At 40.7% G+C, this 20,924-nt stretch overlaps 1 protein-coding gene across 6 annotated transcripts in view; it reads right to left on the bottom strand.

The window, feature by feature from the left end:
* TIAM1 (TIAM Rac1 associated GEF 1) overlaps nucleotides 1-20,924 on the bottom strand; it is a 407,413-nt gene that overhangs the window by 17,127 nt on the left and 369,362 nt on the right. For all 6 annotated transcript variants that reach the window (XM_027101391.1, XM_027101428.1, XM_027101400.1 and 3 more), the window contains 6 exons: nucleotides 16,992-17,171; nucleotides 15,610-15,678; nucleotides 15,172-15,297; nucleotides 9,462-9,570; nucleotides 5,813-5,992; nucleotides 5,598-5,716 (listed from right to left, as the gene is read on the bottom strand). In XM_027101391.1, coding sequence (XP_026957192.1) covers nucleotides 5,598-5,716; nucleotides 5,813-5,992; nucleotides 9,462-9,570; nucleotides 15,172-15,297; nucleotides 15,610-15,678; nucleotides 16,992-17,171 — 783 coding nt within the window. The remainder of the gene's footprint in view (nucleotides 1-5,597; nucleotides 5,717-5,812; nucleotides 5,993-9,461; nucleotides 9,571-15,171; nucleotides 15,298-15,609; nucleotides 15,679-16,991; nucleotides 17,172-20,924) is intronic.

Below are 20,924 nucleotides of genomic sequence, written 5' to 3'. Positions count from 1 at the left end.
AGCCCTCCACGGGGCACGGTGCCATTTGACACTGCCCTTCTCAAGCCACCAGGTCAGGCTACAGTGCTGCAGATGGGGCTCCAGCAGTACAGAATACAGTGGTATTGCTGCCACTATAATGGTTGGGATCATTATAATAATTAATAATTACTCTAATTATTATTGAGCAATATTATTAGTAGTACCGTCAGTGGTTAAAAACGTTAAGCAACTGTATTACTTTGTACATATTAAGTAATTAGTCAACCAAACACCCAGGTGAGTATCCACTAAGGGAACTATATAGTCTCCACTATCCACGCCCCACACACCACAGCGGAGTGGTACATACATAAGTCAAATTCCTTGGAACCATTCTGGTCCACAGCCTTAGAGGGAATGTTTTTAAAAGTGATTAAATGCCATATGATCCAACAATCCCACTCCTGGGCATATATCCAGACAAAACTATAATTCAAAAAGATACATGCAACCCTATGTTCATTGCAGTGCTACTTATTGATACAATAGCCAGGACATAGGAACAACCTAAGTGTCCATCAACAGATGGATGGATAAAGAAGATGTGGTACATATATACGATGGACTACTACTCAGCCATAAAAAAAGAACAAAACAATGTCATTTGCAGTAGCATGGATGGAACTAGAGATTATCATACTAACTAAAATAAGTCAGAAAGAGAAAGACAAATACCATATGATACCACCTATATGTGGAATCTAAACTATGACACAAATTAACTTATCTATGAAACAGAAACAGACTCACAGACATAGAGAACAGACTTGTAGTTGCCAAGGGGAGTGGGGAAATGGAGTGGGAGTTTGGGGTTAGCAGATGCAAACTAGGATATATAGGATGGATAAACAGCAAGGTCCTACTGTATAGCACAGGGAACTATATCCAATATCTTGTGATAAACCATAATGGAAAAGAATATTAAAAAAGAGTGTACATATATAACTGATTTCCTTTGCTGTATAGCAGAAATTAACACAAAATTGTAAATCGACTATACTTCCATTTTTAAAAAGTGATTAAAGATCACTGGGGTAGATCATTGCCCAAACTCTACTTCCTCCCTCTATGTATCTCCACCTTCCACCATGTGGTTTTCTAGTACTTCCCACTAGACTACGCTAAGCCCCAAAGTCTCTGGGCTTGGCCATATGAGTTGGGCCGTGGACTTGGTATCAGAAGTTTCTACCAGCCCTCATAAGCTTCTGCCTTCCAGCCATGGAAAGGACATGCTCAAGACAATCACTGCTGCTTCAGCCTGGATCCCAGAATGAAGAGACATGGAACATGCTGAGACCTAAGCTCTGAAGCTCACCAAGATGAGCCAAAGCCCACCTGACCCACACCCTGTGAGTGAAATACAAGTATTTGCTGTAGTGAACACTAAGATTTTTAGTTCTTTGTTACCTGGTAAAAACAGGCTGATACAGTCCCAGTGCACATGGTTCCTCTCTCTTGACAAGTTCCCACACTGTAAATGTATTAAGGGGGTCAGGGCTGCTCCCTCTGGCCAACAGCCTCTCCCCTGGCCTTCCACTGGTCCCCTTCCCAACATCCTATCAAAACTCTGAGACTGGGCTTCCCTGGTGGCACAGTGGTCGAGAGTCCGCCTGCCAATGCAGGGGACACGGGTTCGTGCCCCGGTCCGGGAAGATCCCACGTGCCGCGGAGCAGCTGGGCCTGTGAGCCGTGGCCAATGAGCCTGCGCGTCCGGAGCCTGTGCTCCGCAACGGAGAGGCCACGACAGTGAGAGGCCCGCGTACAGCAAAAAAAACAAAACAAAAAAACAACTCTGAGACTGAGTTCCGCTAAAAGGCCTCTACCCCAACAAGGACTGGGATGCCTTGCTGAGTCAGGTTTTCCGAGCCCTTCTTTTAAGGGGAAATGCCCTCCTTAGCCTTTTCTTCCTCTGACCTAGGCAAGAGGGATGCTTGCTCTGTGTGGTCCAGCCCAACTCCCTAGAGTTTAACACGGGGTAGGGACTGAAGGTCCAGCTTCATCATAAAATGTTTCTTTGTCCTCTGTGGATATCTGTCTTCAGGGACCTCCTGGGGACAGCTGGTTGGTGACAGTATCAGGTACTCTGTGTCCCTGGAATGTTACCATTTCATTATAGACCTACCATTCCCAGTAGATACTGATAAATATCCCCATTCCTGTTTACCAACTGTTCACAGTACCAGTCTAGGTTTTTTCCTGGATATTGCCATTAAAAGGTTACTCAAGGATCAGGAATCACCTTTGTGAAAATCAGGCCATAACTTGTAAATGTCTGCCTCTATAGGCTGTTTCCATGGCTGTTCCAATATACTGCTTGCTGTAAGTACTGTTGCAGAATTATAACTGATGTTGGCACAGAGCATCCTATTTCCCCAGGACCGTTCTCCCTGTGGTTTTATTTTTGTGGAATCAAGACCACTCTATCCTTTCCAGTTAGAAGACCATTCTCTTCTATGGAGAAAAAAAGAGATCAAGTAGATCTGAGTCATTTTCTTTGAGTAATCAATTTGTATTTGGCTACAATACCTATGGCCCCTTTTAGGGGCCTATTTCTTTCTTATTCTTCCTATAGTGCTAAGACATAATCTTTCAGCGCTCTCTCTGGTATCTTCTCCAAGCCTTCATTTTTCCGGTCTTCAGACATCCTAATACTGATATAGGACTTTCCTACCCTGTAATACTGGTATATGATCAAATGTCCCTCCTTCCATCTTTTGCACATTTTTTTTTTTTTCCTAACAAAATCTCTGCTCACAAGAGACTGCTGTGTATAGCACTGTATCTCTTTGTTCCTCGTTGGAAAGATTTCTTACTTGGTTGACAGAATTTTATTTTAGAGGACAGGCAGTCTCACCAAAGCCATATCCCCTTTTATAGTCTCTGACTTTTGAATCGTATTCATCTTTTTTTCTAAAGTCTTTGCAATCTGCTATCCATACCACCTTCTAGTCTTTAGCATAATGGTGCTTTGCTCTCATTAAAATTCAGAAATCAATTCAGAATATAATGAAAAATATAATGAAATACACTGAAATTATTCATTTCCATGACCCAATAAAATTCACTCCTGTCAAAATGAAATAAACTAAAATACAGGATGGAAGAAGCCTTATGATCTAAAACGTCTGCAGTATTATTCATAGTCATCAATAAATGAAGCCAAGCGAACTGCCTGACAATAGGAATTAAGTAAATCCTTGTTCAATCACACAATAAAATATTCTACAATAATTTCAAGGATTCTTTTGAATCATTTAAAATAACATGAAAATTAAATAATTCTTTGTTCACTATAAAAAAATTCAAGGTACAAAATAACTTCCAAAATATTCAAGAATATATAAAGAACTCTATTTAATATTCAAGTATATAATATACATACTTTTGTAAAAATTAAAATAAACACCAAAAGATCAAGAGGTTTTACGTTTTGAGATCATAGATAATTTTTCTCCTTGCCTTTCTCTGAGGTTTGCCCTTTTCTTTAATAAACATAGTATGTTTTTCTTACTATCATAGTTTTACAAGAAAATGGGAACTAAATCAAAAGTAGCAGTGTCCATCCTTTCTACACTCTGATAGATTAAATTATCTGCCTGGTAGACTGAGAACATTCTCATGCTCTGCCTGAAATATCCATGTTGAAAAAATAAATTGTATTTCAGTGGAAAACTATGCACACCCTCCTGGGCTATCAGAGTCCAGCCCTGTATCTATGAGCCTTTGAACTCCTTTGCCACTCTTTGTAAGGCGTAGGTAACAGATAAATGTATAAATTCTCTCTAGTCTGGTAGCGACTTCCTCGTGCTGTAGAGAAACCAATTTGTCTCCAGTCACAAATCATCTTGACATTTCTTCACTTCATACATATACCTGTGCTATTTTGACTGTCTGGTTCCCTCACATCATCTGAGTAAAATAAATTCCTGCATATGTGTTCACTTGTACATCTCTATGAGATATCATGAATTTACCTTTTTCTGAAAAATCTTTTAATAGTCCGAAACCTTGTTTTGTTTCACTGAGGACATAAACGTGAACCTAGACAATAACCCTTTATACCTCTGAAGATAAGGCTGTTTTCACATCTAGACTAAACAACCAAGCCTTACACCCATTCTCTCCCCCACCGCCCCACTGCCTTTCCCCCTCTTTCCAATCACAGCAAGAGAGTTTTTCTTCATAGTTCCCTCCCAGCTTGTCTCCTTTTTTGAGGCAGAAAGCAAAACGAGGACAATATTCCAATCAAATCGTGAGGTACAGAGGCACGGATGAATATCATTACATATCATATCTGTAATGATATACTGATTCATTTTAATATTATCAGCATTTTTATTCACATAAGCTCTTCTCAATAACTCAGGCACAACTTAGAGTTCATGCTACGGTTTTCTCAAGTATATCTGTTCCTGTGACTAATTCTTCTAAGTAGATTTTCAGGCAGACTTAAAAAAAAAAAGATTCATAGTCATTTGAAACTTTCATTCACTCAACAAGTACTTATTGAGTACATACTACATGCCGGTTATTATTCTAATCTCTGGGGATATAGCCTCCGCCTTCATTGGTGTTTGAGAAACAGCCCAAGTTACGGTCATGGAAATTCACTCTCACATTTAACACAAAACAAAACCAGAGGTCTCGAGGGTGAAGGGGTGGAATCAGGACACGTTTCCTATATTAAGAAATAATTCAGCTGAGAAAGAAAATTCACAGTGTAGCCTTGCGTAAAGGATAAAAGTTCCACCAACATGGGAATGTAAACTGGTGCAGCCACTATGGAAAACAGTATGGAGGTTTCTTAAAAAACTAAAAATAGAACTACCATATGATCCAGCAGTCCCACTCCTGGGCATATGTCTGGCGAAAATTCTAAGTCGAAAAGATACATGCGCCCCAATGTTCACTGCAGCACTATTTACAATAGCCAAGACATGGAATTAACCTAAATATCCATTGACAGATGAATGGATAAAGAAGATGTGGTATATATACACAATGGAATATTACTTAGCCATAAAAAAAGAATGAAATAATGCTATTTGCAGCAACATGGACGGACCTAGAGGTTATCACACTAAGTGAAGTAAGTCTGACAGAGAAAGACAAATATCGTATGGCATCACTTATATATGGAATCTAAAAAATGATACAAATGAACTGATTTACAGAACAGAAACAGACTCAGAGATATATAAAACAAACTTATGATTACCAGAGGGAAAGTAGGGGGGAGAGAGATGGGAAAATTAGGAGTTTGGGATTAGCAGATACAAACTACTAATATTTAAAATAGATAAATGACAAGGTCTTACTGTATAGCACAGGGAACTATATCCAATGTCCTGTAATTAACTACAATGGAAAAGAATCTCAAAAAGAAGCTGAATTACTTTGTTGTACACCAGAAACTAACACAACACTGTAAATTAATTATACTTTAACTTAAAAAAAGGTTTCACCCACAAAAACACTATCCTTGTAACTCTTTTACTTACAAATAGCACCTTAAAAAGAAACAAACCAGCCCAGCTCTATGGATAGGTGTGCTGGGAAGAAGTGGGGGTCCTTACCTCTTTTTTCTCACCGGTCTGTTCAGCAATCAGCTGGTCAAACACAGCCCCAAATTCTTCATGGATTTTCTGCATTTCATTGATATGACTTGCAACCTTATTCATAGTCTTGATGGCCACTAGAAGAAAACAGGTCATGAAATAAATGAAAAGGCTGTTTAAAGGCTCTCGTGGAGACCCGAGCAAGGAGCGGATCTCAGGGGCCCATGACTCACAATCCAAGTGGTAGTGTTCCTCACTCTCCGCGTCCGTCAGAGCAAAAAGCTCCTTCAGCAGAAGCGGGTACTTGAGGATCCTCTGGATGGGCTTGATGAGGTAAGACTCCAGAGTGGACGAGTGTTGCTGCTTCGGGTTCTGGGCATCCAGGAACGCCTTGAAAGCCGCGTCCATCTTGGCTGGAAGAGTTTAAATACAGGTTGTCTGGGCAGGATGTCGAAATGACTCCCTTTCTCACAATTTCACTCACTAATTCCAAGGTGCCTTTTCACAGGACTGAGAGTCCAGTGAGTTGTCAGAGGGGGGAAAGAGGGCTCAGAGGCACAACTGGAAGGGCCTGTCCATCAGATTTATTTGTTTATTTGAGGGGCGGCCCAGTGAGTTAAGGGATAGCAGAGTCTGTCAATCTCATACACATGGACTTTCAGGGGCTGCTGTTCATCGTCCTTGCATTAAGAATGTCTTCTTATTCTGATACTTTGACGTCTGAGGCCTTACAGACCCTGGGGAAACTGCCCATCTCAGAGCTAGCCACTTCCTAGATGGTAAAGGACTCAGTTGGAAGCATGCCTTTCACATGCAAGCCAACCAGTGCAGAGCCACCTGCCTCCTTCCCTCTTCTGTTAGCGTTTTCTAGGCCACTATCTCCCCTGCCCCTCCACCCCAGAGCCTGCTGAGATTATTCAAATTACCCAATCCTAAACCTGTTTACCCTGCCTCACCCACTCCTTCCTGCAGAAACCACAATAAAGGGTCTTGCCCATGTCTTCCCCCTCACTCATCCTGTCTCCTGGTGGGCTGTGGTGCTTCCCCCCATGGCCCTGCATGGCGTAGTGCTCCCCCTTCTCTTGGGAGCCGTGAGTAACAAACTATCTTTCTGATGGCAACTGTCTCCTGATCTGTTGGCCTCACCATATCTGAATAATATGAAAGCCTACGTTTGAAAACACTCCTTACGCCAGTTTTACTAATCCTTCAAGCATTTCCTTGCTGGTAGAACCTCTTTCGAGAAAAGGCAGGAAAATAAAAAGCAGCAGCGGCACCTTGCAGCTCTGGTAAGTGGAGCAAGGCTGATCCCCTGCAGTGAACGCCTTTTAAGATCTGTTCTATGTTAATTCGGTGATACGAGCTATTAGGATTTATTTCAGAGGGAAACATACATCTGACCTAAGGTAACTCAGGCAGCACTTTCCTCACCAGCTGAGCATTTATCTGTGTCCCAGCGGGGCTGAAAAGCAGCCCTGGGGAGTTGTGGGTCCCCAGACAATTACAAAGGTACCTGCCAGTGGATAATTAGGAAGACACGACTTACGCCCTCCAGGTGCAAAGAAATGGCAGAGAGAGAGGCTGAAGTGAGGGCAAAGAATGGTTAGAAGAAAGGACAATATATCAAAGTGACTAACTGTAGGCATATATTTTTTAAGCTTCTGATAAAAATATATTTCCGTCTCCAGTAATTAGCAATGTGAGCTAAGAACAGAAGATGTTATAAAAGGACACCATGAAACTGTAACATGATTCTTCTCAGTATCTTTATTCAATTAAGAAAAACAGCAATCATGTGGGGAAGGCCTTGGAAAGACTACAATCTTTTCATCTGTTTAAGCCCCATTAAGAGCAATCAGACTCCACGGGTCCAGCCACCAAATCCTTGAAGGGAAAGAAGACTGGGAATGAGGTGACTGAGAAGAAGCCCATGGCCTCGGAAGCGAGCCCAGGCCCAGAGCTGATGCATGCAGAGGCTGCAGCTTCCGTGGACATCCCAAGTCTTGGTCCATGCCCATAAGGGGCCTAGGAATTCCCCCTGAAGTCCTCATGCCCAAAAACACGTCCATGTGCGTTTAACCCATCAAGTGTATTTCACACATCAGGGCAAAAGAGGGCACGGTTCTCAGCTCTTTGAGCGGTAAAGGGCATCACTCCCATGCAACCTAGATGGGAGTCTGTTAAGAATCATAGGCTATTTGTCCTCAAAGAGTTCTCTTCATCTTCTTGGCACATCTGGCCATTAGAAAATTGTGGGTCACACCTAATGTCTTAAGGGATGGTTTTGAAGGATTTTCTAATATTTTTCAGGTGCAACAAATAATGGTTTTGAATTTTAAAAATCTATAGGGGCAGAATTTAATCTAATCAAAGGATTAAAAATAACACAATTGCTTTAAGAACTCTCATGAGTATATAATTTTACCATAGAGCAAAGTGCTCTAACACTGTTATGTTAAAAACTCTCATAACATAGCATTCAATTAAAGTTTAAAAAGATGCACACACACAGAACTATATGACCAATTCAGCATGTGCAAAACCACAGACTAGGCCATACAGCGGGACAATTTCCTTGTCCTACAGCAGGACAAGGAAATTCCCAGGTTCCCTTTAAATTTTTGTGCTGAAGTAGAACTCTTTTGCCTAGACTACGACTATCATTAAGTATGGCATTATCTGGGGCAGGATCTTTTGTTGTCCAGAGACCTGTGTTGTATTAATGTTTATTATAATACGTTTTGAATTAAATCAAGCTAGTTCTCTTTGGCAACAAACATAAATATAAGTAAATTACTTACAAATTCAGCAGCTGTTTACATGGCAGCCACAGTAAAGTGTTAAAGAAGAGCAGGCTGATTGCCAGAGATTCTTTGAAATCGAACTTTCTATTGGTTCTACTGTTTACCAAGGACATGTTTCTCTAATCCTTGAACCTATCAACAGTCACATGCAGAACTATGGAAGCGAAACAACTCTCTGGAGACTCTCCGAACACCCCATCATCTTCCTAGAACACTTAGGAACAGCAGCTTGCCAATCTAAAAATTCTGTTCTTTTCCATGCAAAATATAATTACAGCTGGAATGATTTTTGTAAATAATTGAAACAATTTTAGTAGTGATGGTGGTGACTATTAGCACACACCTGAGAACAAAAATAAGTGAGGGAAAAATGAAATGCCAGAAAAAGGTGTATGAAGTGTGGTAGGTTATAACAAAATTAATGAAAAATAGAAATAAAGCAGGGGAATTCTAAACTCCCTACGTTTCTGCATAATTGCAAAATGACTCATCAATTCTGGCCCCAAATAACTGAGTCAAAACGTTGATGGTAAGAAAATTGACAAAACTGTTAATTCAAGATATAATGCATTTCATTTCTCAGTACAGTCGGGCCCCCGTATCTACAGGTTCTATCCACAGGTTCTGCATTGTGAATTCAACTCACCATGGATAGGATATATCTGGAAAAAAAAAATTCCAGAAAGTTCCAAAAAGCAAAACTTGAATACACTGCACACGGACAGCTATTTACATGGCACTTATATTTTATTAGGTATTATAAATAATCTAGAGATGATTTAAAGTGTACGGGAGGATGTGCACAGGTTATACGCACACACTATGCATTTTATATAACAGACTTGAGATCCTCGAATTTTGGTATCCGTGCGGGGTGGGGGGGGGGGGCAGGTCCTGGAACCAATCCCCCACAGATACCGAGGAACAACCATACCCTTAATTTGTGGCCTGTTGCAACATCCATCCGGCACAACAATGACTCCGATTTCTGTCCAAAAGCCCCCAACCACAGTTGGCCACACAGATGTGAACTGACAATGAACAGGCCCACCTGCTACCCAGTCCTCCCAGGCCTTACCTTTCACCAGAACCTTGGGGACCTTCGTGTGGCTAGCACAGAAGGCACTGTAGAGCTTGAAGCGGTCGGCATAATACAGAAAGGATCCCCCCAGAGAGAAGAGCACCTTCTGGATTTAACAAGAAACAATGCAGTTAGGTTAGGGTCCTCCTCATGTGGAAATATCAGCAGGATATAGCAGGGAGCTCGCAGCTGCCTGACTCTCCCCACAAATCAGCACCACTGACACCTGTCACAGCCTGTCTCAGCTCACTGATGGCCTATGGGAACGTGTGTGGGTTTACATGTTGGTGTAATAGATGCTGGATTTGGCTTTCTCGGTAATTACAGTCAAGATGTCACTGGTTTTCCAGGCTTGTGTCTTTCAGTGACCTATCTGGGATGTTTGAATGTTACCGAGAAAGTAGATACGGCATTTTGGAAAAGACAGAAATCTGAATTCTCTCATTAGTTCCTGTTGGGAGGTAGAAGTGACAAACCAAATAAAGGCAGGAAACGCATATATCTCCCGAAATAGAAAACACATCACTAACTCCACCCTCTCCAATGCCATGCTCTCTTCTAGCAGGAATAGATAAGAACATAAGAAATAGACTCAACTAAGGAATTAGTACTGTCTCCCAGGCCATACCCTCTGCCCCAACAGGATCAAAACTAGGTGGAGACTTTCCCTATTAGGAATTTAATATGCCTGAGGTGGGATACTTTTTATCTTACACATTTTATAGAAATATATGTAACAGGCCTCAGAAAAGTATCTATGAGGTTTCACAATGATCTATTCTAGTTCAGAAAGAGCTACTGCTTATTTAAATTTAAAATTTAAAACGTATGTTCAAAGCAAAAAAAGAAGCTATACATATAAACATATCCCCATATCTCCTCCCTCTTACGTCTCCCTCCCATCCTCCCTATCCCACCCCTCTAGGTGGACACAAAGTACCGAGCTGATCTCCCTGTGCTATGTGGCTGCTTCCCACTAGCTATCTGTTTTACATTTGGTAGTGTATATATGTCCATGCCACTCTCTCACTTCGTCCCGGCTTACCCTTCCCCCGCCCCGTGTCCTCAAGTCCATTCTCTACATCTGCGTCTTTATTCCTGTCCTGCCCCTAGGTTCTTCAGAACCACTTTTTATTTTTTAGACTCCATGTATGTGTGTTTTGGATTTGAGTGATAAATTGGGTTCCACGAAGTGCACTTTATTGAATGAACAATGTAGAGAAATCTGATAGAATATTAAAAACAAAAAAGGTTTATTATGAACCACACATAACTGGTAATTAGAGGCCTAAATTATTTTCCTACATGTTGTATTTTTCCTCCTTTACTTCTCAAGCCCCATCCCTCCCAAACCTCACCCCCTTGACCGAGAGGGTTTTGGGAGGGGCAGTCTGACTCTGTAGGTATAGTCATCCTTTGAGCTATATTCAACAATCAAATGAGAAAAAATATAGAAGAAAAAGCTCGACTGTAACGTCTTACTTTAGCCATACCAAGCCATTCATTTACCTTTATATTTACTAGGCACATACCATACAGCAAACACAGACAGAACATTAAGGTATTCATTTCTTCTTCCAGCCTTAAAAAATGATCTCAGAGCACAAAGTGTGCACAAACATGAGGGCTTTCTACACAAAGGCTGCATTTCCCCTGTGTTTCTCTTCTGCAGGACTTCCCAGAGCCTCTCACTGGCTGACAGACACTGCAAACTTCCAAGGGGAAATTTTATCAAAACTTATTTGACCTCAGGACCAATTTTTTTTTCTAATACTGTCTTAGGCAACACAATTTGAATATTTTAACAAGTGTTTATATTTTTGACAAATATATAATCAGGATTTAAATGAAGCAGCAATGGCGGAAACCAACAGCAACAGGTTTAAGAGTGAACGCTGACTGTCCGGAAGCCCACTCAGAAGTGCCAGAGAGCAGCCCCAGGGCCAAGACTATTGAATGTGCACCAGTTGTCATGTCTGACAGATGGAATGGAGAGGGTCAGATGAGGCACTAAATTAGTGAAATGAAGGTCGGGGAAGAAAGTTCCACTTAAATGGAATTTACAGCACTGACTGCTTAGAGTAAACTTGCTAAAAGGATCACGCACCAACCCCTCCCTAGAAGAACTCTGCCCACAACACAGTTATGTTCATATCACCGTTCTGATAACTAAACTCTCCTGAAGTGATCAACTGACTCTAAACGCAAAGAACTGGACTCACAGCAAAAGCCTGCTACATGAATATAATGAATGTTAGATATTTTAGATTAAAACCAAATGTTTTCCGGTCTGTCCGCATTTTTATTATGTTCCACATTAAGCAACTTTTTGATTAACTGACAAACTACTGGCCCTTATCATGGTGTTCTAATATCCTATTAATTAATTTATCAATGAACCACACTGTACTTCAAATGGACAGTATGACCAACTACCCTGAAGAGAAGAAAAACGAACTAACACAAGCCATTTCTGAACACACAAAAAATGAACTATATGCAGTAGTTAGGGTTAAAGGGATATTATGCCTGCAACTTACACTTAAATGGTTCAGAGAAAACAATGATATTCTATATACAGAGAAACACACACACACACACACACACACACACACACACACACACACATAAAGGAAATAGGGAGAGAAAGGATAAAGCAAATGTGTTAACATTTGGAAGAAGGCTGGGAGAAGGCTATCTGGGAATTCTTTATACTATCCTTGCAACCTTTCTGTAAGTCTAAAATTACATCCAAATAAAAATAGAGAACTATACATGAATATATGTCCATATGCTTATGTGTATGAATATGTGTGTGCATTCTAAATGACTCCTGTTGCAGAGGGACTGTAAAGAGATGACACACAAAAATATATCGAAGGGGTAGTCTTCATCTCATCCTACAAACCTGTATACATACTAACATTACACAGCCAGGTTTCTGCAAGTGTTAGAAGAGAGTCAAAGTGTATGAGGGTTCCCACCTATATGGACAACTGAACCCAAGTTCAACACAAGCACAAAAGCAATTCAGTGGAAAAGGACTGAAGGATAGTCATTTCAAAAAATAGTGCTAGAAACATTAAATATTCATATGCAAAAAAATTGACTTTGATTCACACCAGATCAGAGACCTAAATATAAATCCCCAAATTATGAAACTTTTAGGAGAAAATCTTTATGACCCTGGTTTAGGCAAAGAGTTCATAGATAAGACAGCAAAAGTATGACCCAAAAGAGAAAAAATTTGAAAACTTGGATTTCATTAAAAAATAAAAACTTGGGCTTCCCTGGTGGCGCAGTGGTTGAGAGTCCGCCTGCCGATGCAGGGGACGCGGGTTCGTGCCCCGGTCCGGGAGGATCCCACATGCCGCGGAGCGGCTGGGCCCGTGAGCCATGGCTGCTGAGCCTGCGCGTCCGGAGCCTGTGCTCCGCAACGGGAGGGGCCACAGCAGTGAGAGGCCCGCGTACCGCAAAAAAAAAAAAAAAAAAAAACTTCTCAGGGGAGGGATAAATTAGGAGGTTGGGATTAACATATGCATACTACCATATATAAAATATATAACCAACAAGGACCTATTGTATAGCACAGGGAACTATACTCAATATTTTGTAATAACCCTATAAGGGAAAAGACTCTGAAAAAGAACAGACGTATACGTATGTATGTGTGTAACTGAATCACTCTGCTATACACCTGAAATTAACATAACATTGTAAATCAACTCTACTCAATTAAAAAAAAAGAAATCAACTTAAAAAAAAAACTTCTCTTTGGGAGATACTGTATGACAAGGAGAAAATATTTACAAATCATATATCGGTAAAGGGCTCATACACAAAATTTCCAAAGAACTCTCAAAACTCAACAATAAGAAAACAATCCAATATAATAAATGGGCAAATGACACTTCACCAAAGAGGATATATTGAAAGCAAATTAGCACATAGAAAGATACTCATAGTCATGTCATTAGAGAAACTAAAATTAAAGCCACAATGAAGTGCCACCACCTACCTGCTAAAATGGCTAAAATTCAAGAGTGACCCGACCTTGTTGTAAGAATGAGGACGAACAGCTGGTGGGACTGTACACTGGAACCGGTTTGGAAAATAGTTCCACTGTTTCTTAAAACGTTAAACATACACTTACCATATGACCTAACCATTCCATTCCTAGGTATTTACCCAAGAGAAATGGAAGCATATATTCATACTAAAACTTGTACATAAATGTTCACAGCAGCTTTACGTGTAATCACCAAAAACTGGAAAAAACCCAAATGCCCAAGAAAGGGGAAAGGATCACAAAGTGCAGTGCATCCACACAATGGAACACTACTCAGCAATAAAAAATAATCATGGGTATATGTAACAACAGGGATGGAACTCAATATAATTACACAGTAAACGATACCACATAAAAAAGTGTACATGCTATATGTTTCCATTTATATAAAATTCCAGAATGCTAACTAATCTGTAGTCACAGAAAGCAGACATAGTTGCCCGTGGCTAAGAGGCAGCCGTAAAGAGGAAGGAGAGAGGAATCACGAAAGAGCAGGAACAACAATTAGGGGTGATATTATGTTCATTATCCTGATTGAAGTGATGGTTTCACAGGTGTACATGTATGTCAAAATTCATCAAACTGTACACTTTAAATATATGTAGTGTATTGTCTATCAATTGTACCTCAATTAATCTGTTTTTTAAAAGTACATGAGGGTGACATGTAAGCCAACACCATTGTGCACAAATCAGTGAACCCTTGTCAATCAGAAACACAGCACAGGAAATTTCTGCAATAAGGGAAAGCCAACCAAGGAGAAGGAGACAAGCTGTCAGCATCCTCACTGAGGTACTAGTCATAAATCCTCACTAAGGCTACAAGGACATGGCTTCCCTGGTGGTGTAGTGGTTAAGAATCCTCCTGTCAATGCAGGGGACACGGGCTCAAGCCCTGGTCTGGGAAGATCCCACATGCCATGGAGTAACTAAGCCCGTGCGCCGCAACTACTGAGCCTGCGCACTAGAGCCCAGGAGCCACTACTGAGCCAGTGCACCGCAACTACTGAAGCCTGCGCGCCTAGAGCCTGTGCTCCGCAACAAGAGAAGCCACCGCAATGAGAAGCCTGTGCACTGCAGTGAAGAGTAGCCCCCGCTCGCTGCAACTAGAGAAAAGCCCACGCACAGCAACAAAGACCCAACGCAGCCAAAAATAAAATAAATTAAAAAATAAATAAATTTTTAAAAAAAAGGCTACAAGGACATTGTGTGCTGGAAGATTGTCTTCCTCCTAGATAATTGATAAGCACTTCCATTAACCAGTTTCCCAGAACAAGATAAGTTAATTTGTTTATTGGAAAACCAAGAGTGCTAGTCTAATTTGTTAATAGCAAGTATTAAAGGCCCCTACATAAACAGAACAAAAGGTAGGCACATCTTCCAAAGCAGAAGTCAGCAGATACACCAGTTTAATGCAAGTCAGTGGCACTGGTTCTATCTCAGCCAGAAAAGCAAGATGCAGTGCGTTCCCCTCTCAGACTCCCTTAAGGAAGTGACTCCACTGGCAGTTCAGTGAAGACTCAAGACCACGGCAACAATGCCTCCTGCGATGTGTTATTAGGAGATTCGACTTGACCTATAGGATAGCCCACCCTTGACATTAAGAGGAAGCTTTACACTATTTGAGGATGAGACTTACCTTAAATTGATCAACTTTCTCAAGCTTTTCCAGATCAGGTACCAATCTCACTCCATCTTCTAGAGTTTTAAGGAATTCTACTTGAAACTCTACCATTTCAGTTAAATTTCCAAAGAGCACATCAAGCTGGAAAATGCAAAAGAATTTCATCAACCCCGTATTTCATTAGTGTGCAGAACCTTTATTTGCTTCTGATTTCAAAGTTTTTCTACCCATATTTATAAATTACGGTAATGCTCCCACCACCAGAAGGTGGGGCAGCTCCCTCCTTCCTCTCCAAGTGCACACCAAGAGCTCTGCAGGCAATAATTTGATCTATTTATTACAATTAAATGAATTCAAAATGCTTTCAGTATTGTGTGTACTCCCCAGTCCTTCCTCTTCACCAAGTCAAGCTATAGTGTGACCCTCACGAAGTTCAGACAATTGCCACCATACCTCATCTTGGGTGAGAAAAGTTTCTTTTTGAAGAGGTTTTAGGTATCTCTCCATGAGACAGTTTAAGTCCTAAGGGTTGAAAGAATATGTGATTAGCACATCTAAAAGTCTATAAAGAATCTAAAGAAAAAAAAATTATGTCCCAAATGCTAACATTTCAGTCTTTACGTCACTGAGGTCCATTGAGGCAGAAGTGAGCCAAACTTTTCTCAAGATATTTCAGACTTTGCAGGCCATATGGTCTCTGTTGCAACTATTTAACTCTGCTGCTGTACAGGAAAGCGGCATAAATAATACATAAGTGAATGTGTGTGGCTGTGTTCCAATAAAACTTTATTTGTAAAAACAGGCAGAGAGCTGGATTTGGCCCAAGGACCATAACTTGCTGACCTCTGACTTAAAGACTAAAACAGATCATACTATTGTAACATGGAACTAAACATAACTAAATTATACAGTTAGAGGAGTATATCATTATACAATTATCATAATTAGATGAGTTATATAGTTATAGGAATATATTATAAATTATATAGTGTTGAAATAACTTTCCAGGCCCAAGATGGAGCCATTTCTGCCTGGGGTGTCGGGTCAGCAAACCCAAATTTAGATCATTTTTGTGTGCCTGTCAATACACCACTTGACCAGAACGTAGTATATCCACTCAGCCAATTTCCAAATGCCAGGCCAACTCTGGGCCTTCTCACCCCAACCAAGGTTGACTACGTGGCCCCAGCCAATCAAGTATTATCTACTTGTCTCTTCCTTGTTCTTTATTCTTTACCCTATGAAAGCTTCTTGCCTTCTGTCCCATTTTACAGTTCTACAAAAGGAGACTGTCCACTTCATGAATAAAGTTTTAAATAAAGTTTTTATCACTTTTAAATTGTCTTCTTTAATCATTTTTAAACAATAGTTGTATGTATTATAAATTATATAGGAACAAATGATATAGTTTCAGGAATATAACTAAATGTCAGAACAAATGATAACACAAAACAGACCTGATATCTTTCTGCCTAGACTCAAAGTAGATTGTGAAGATACTACTAGTTGAATTTGTCAAAAACGAATTCAATTTTAGTATGAGCTCAACAACATATTTAGAAAGGTCAGAAGGTTCACTTAACATCCACCATCATCTCCTTTCTGAGTCAATCAATCAGTTATTTATATCAACGAAGTGCTATAAGAATAGATATGCTTCCCTAAAACACAAAAGGAGATCGTAACATTCAGAATCAAGGCCAAATTCCATAGACAGACCAAGATACCCTTCAAGACCGTGATCTGGCTTTGCTGTTAGTCAAAATCAGTATCAACACAGAGCCTGCATCCTTCCGAAGGACGGAAGGAAGGATGCAGGGCAGGAGAAGACGTACTTTCACATAGGTGCGCTCCGTCTCCAGGAGCTCACAGATGACCTTGCGCAGCTTATCGGCGTCCGTGAGCTGTCTCATGGTGGCCAGCTGAGGCCCGGCAGAGTCCTGGGGGGATGGGCTCGGGTCAGAGGAGTTCATCTCGTGCAGACTGCGGCAAAATGCGGCCACCTGTTCCGTGCTCTTCAGAGCACAGATGAAAAGGCAAGACAGACGAAGTTATCCCTCACTAGAGAGACTTGTCTGACATCTGTCCCTCCTAAAGATGTTCTTCCTGGTTAATGAACTGCCACACATGAATCACATCTCTCGTTTCCCCACATTGCTCCACACATCTGAGAGCTCACTGAATGCTCGTAACAACCATAATAACAACTGCTGACATATACTGAATGATCACTGCATGCCAGGCACTGGTCTGATTCATTTAATCCTCCCACTTGGTAAGTGAGGGCTATTATCATTCCTATTTTACAGTCGAGACAACAGAGGCCAGGAGAGGTTAAGTAACTCATCCAAGATTGCACAGCTCGGATCTGAACCAGGCAGCATGGCTCAAAGCCTGTGTCCTTAATTACTCTGCAAGAAGCTCTCCAATGAGGAGAGGAAGATACGGACAAGTGCATTTCACCCAAAATACAAGGGTAATTCATTATCAGACTCTCAGTTCACTGCACTATACATATTTACTTTGCAAAGCTGGAAGATGATTTTATAAGCAGAGTCTTCTGTCTCTATTAAAAGTTGACACGGAGGCAACTCTCTAGATAACAACAGATATATATATATACACATATATACATATACATATACATATATATATATACACATATATATATATTTTTTAAGTTTCTATCTCTCCAACTTCTCCAAGGCAGAAAGATTCCACCACCACCAGCACCCACCACCTCCCCCCTCCTCCAACTAAAACTAAGGGGCATCGACCCCTGAAAAAGACCTCAATAGGAGAGCTCACTCCCCACCCAATCTCTGTCCAGGATGATTCAGGTGGAAGTTTGGGAATCTAGAATTCTAAAATTCCAACTTTTCAAGTTATGCAAAACAGTTCTTCAAAGCAAGGGTTGAAGATGGACCACTGAAAATCCTGTGGAATCAGTAATTCCCCACCCTGGTTGCATGTAGGAATTACCTGGGGAGTTTTTAAACCTCCCAGTGCCCAGTGCACCATCCAGATCAATTCGATCCGAATCTCTAGGACGGGATGTGCAAGTGTTAGCATTTTTTTAAAGCTCTCTATGGTATTACTCCAAAGGCTATTTTGTAGCACAACATCTAGTTTATTAATTTATTAGTATTTGTTCGAATGTACCACTCTGCAAATATCTCATGCATATCTCCTTGCATATCTTCTTGGACTGCTCTTCCCTGTTTCTATTGTCCAATTCACCCCTAGGCACAAAGTATTTCCAATACAGACCTGCGTAGATAAAGGATTACTTTCAGGAGTGAGTAGGTGGGTATCCCACCTGCTCACTCTTGAAAGTGAACATCCTGAGAAGACCATCCTTCCGAAAACAACTGTTGGTGCCAAGAGCTGAAAGTCAAGGCTGGCATTTCGTGGTAGGCAGAGGAACCAAACCAAGTGTATCCCATGGGGGTAATTCTTAAACACAGAGGAAGGTAGCTAACATTAGCATGCCTTCTCCTCATTAGCATATTGCCTTTCCCTCATTAGCATAGCCCAAAGGGAAGGAAGCCCGGAATAAAGACAGGACAAGGACATGGGAAATCAGAACTTAACAAGGATGCATTAGCAGCAATGTCATGAGAGGAAAGAGCAGAGCCAGGACCCAAATCCACGTAATTATTGATCCAATTTTCTTATGGTTACACAGCTTATTTATTGCTAGCACAGATCCTGGTCTTATATGCCGGGATGTATTAGTTACCTGTCAGTGGCACTGTTAAATGTCCCCTACGGAATCAGTGTGTCAGACACTGACTATCCCCACAAAGAATTCTCCCTTTGGTGACTGATGAAAAACTCACCCAAATGGGCTGAACTGTAAAGCATGTGACTTATAACCCAATAAGGCTGTTAAAAAAGAAAAACTACTTTTTTTAATCACAGCCTGTTTCAGTAGAAATAAACTAAACAGTTTGATTTAGTTATGTTAGGGTTTTACAAACTCAGTGTCATCATTCAATATAAACAGTTAAATATGGCTTTGTCCTAATAATTAAAAAGGAACAAGTAGGTCCATTTTAACAAAAATGTCCACACGCCTTTTAGATGATCTCATGATAACTGTAAAAGGCAACTGCATTATAACATAGACATCATGGAAGTGGGGTTGTGCCTCACCAAATGAAAATCCCAAGGAAAGACAGTGTGATAACAGCTGACAGCTTAAGTGCCCTGCCCTCCAGCTAATCCCAAACTCTCCTCTGTCACTTTGATTTGTCACTCATCAAAACAACAAATGTATAACTGGCACCTTCGCTTAAACAATGCTTTTCTAAATGTCCCAACAATAACCACAGCTGCCTGTCATTTACATACAAATTAATAACATAGCTGTTACTCATGATACCTAAATCCATTCCCATATTCCCATCAGAGACACAGGAGACCTTTCTGCAGTTTTATCATTTAGACAAGTTGCCATGAGAACTCCAATGTCCTCACAGATTACACCAAGGATGTCCCACACTTTAAGAAAAAGGCAAGTTATAACCTTGGGACTCTGACATATCAAAGGCAGGAAATTCAAAAGACATTTCCCTTTGTGCTCCCAATTTGCACCACGCTGACTTGTTGCCATTCTCAGCAATATCTGGCTTGAATAATGAAAGGCATGACATGGAGTTTCTGGGTTTTCGTTCCCTCCGTTTCACGATAAATACTTTAAGGTTTCCATTTTTAAGAGTGTGAGTAGGGTTCCTGACTTTGCCTATGTCAAGTCCACCACCTCTAAGGTTCAGTATTCTGAGTTTTAAGCTCAGGGAAAAACTCAGGGAAAGCTCAGGTTAGTGAGATGAGGGCCAGGGCTCTAGTGCTCTACACCTAGCCATCTCCTACCCAACCCCCCGTCAAACAGCCAGGCTCCCCACCTTCTTCCTGGCACACCCCTCCCGAGCCAAGTCCTGGATTATATTAGGAAATACCTTTAGCATCCCAGGGGATACCTAAAAATATCCTTGAGTCCTCTTCTGAGAGTTCAGAGCCTTAGGCATCCCTTCCTTATAAGACACAGCCTTCCTAAGCTAAGATAGATTTATCGGGGGGTGGGGGGGAAGCAGTTTCTCCACAGGCAAGCCCCTTCTCTGATTCAAGTTATAAACTCTCAGGTTTATCAAGGAACTGGGTCAATATGGACATAATCTTTTTACTGTCAATTCCATGTTATCTAAATAAATAATAAATAATTTAATAAAATAAATAAACAAACAAAAAGACAGAATAACAAGTTATATTGTATATATCGTCAAGGGGTATTACTTATAAGGCTCTTAATGAAATTTTTGCTTGGAAACAACTTCAAAGGATATCATCAAGTGTGAGAATTTTGTTTTACTAAAATATTACCCCCCCAAAAATGAAATGCAGGTCGCCTTTAGAATACCTTTAGAATACCTCTAACCTAGAGATTTTACATGTTGTGGCCCAGTTTTTAAGTCCCCCTGCCCCCATACTGTGGCCAAACTTGTCTGCATCAAAACCTATTAGGACCTGGGGTCGGCGGGGGGAGATGAACTGGGAGATTGGAATTGACATACATACACTATTGATACTATGTATAAAATAGATAACTAATGAGAACATACTGTATAGCTCAGGGAACGCTACTCAATGCTCTGTGGTGACCTTAATGGGAAGGAAATCCAAAAAAGAGGGGATATATGGATTCGTATAGCTGATTCACTTTGCTGTACGGTAGAAACGAACACAATATTGTAAAGCAACTATGATCC

This window comes from Aethalodelphis obliquidens, unplaced genomic scaffold (assembly GCF_003676395.1).
Source record: "Aethalodelphis obliquidens isolate GAN/ISIS:26980383/991018 unplaced genomic scaffold, ASM367639v1 scaffold1, whole genome shotgun sequence".
In the NCBI taxonomy this organism is placed as follows: Eukaryota; Metazoa; Chordata; class Mammalia; order Artiodactyla; family Delphinidae; genus Aethalodelphis; species Aethalodelphis obliquidens.
Note: the sequence above shows the minus strand (reverse complement) of the source record. Positions and strands in the feature narration are given on the sequence as shown.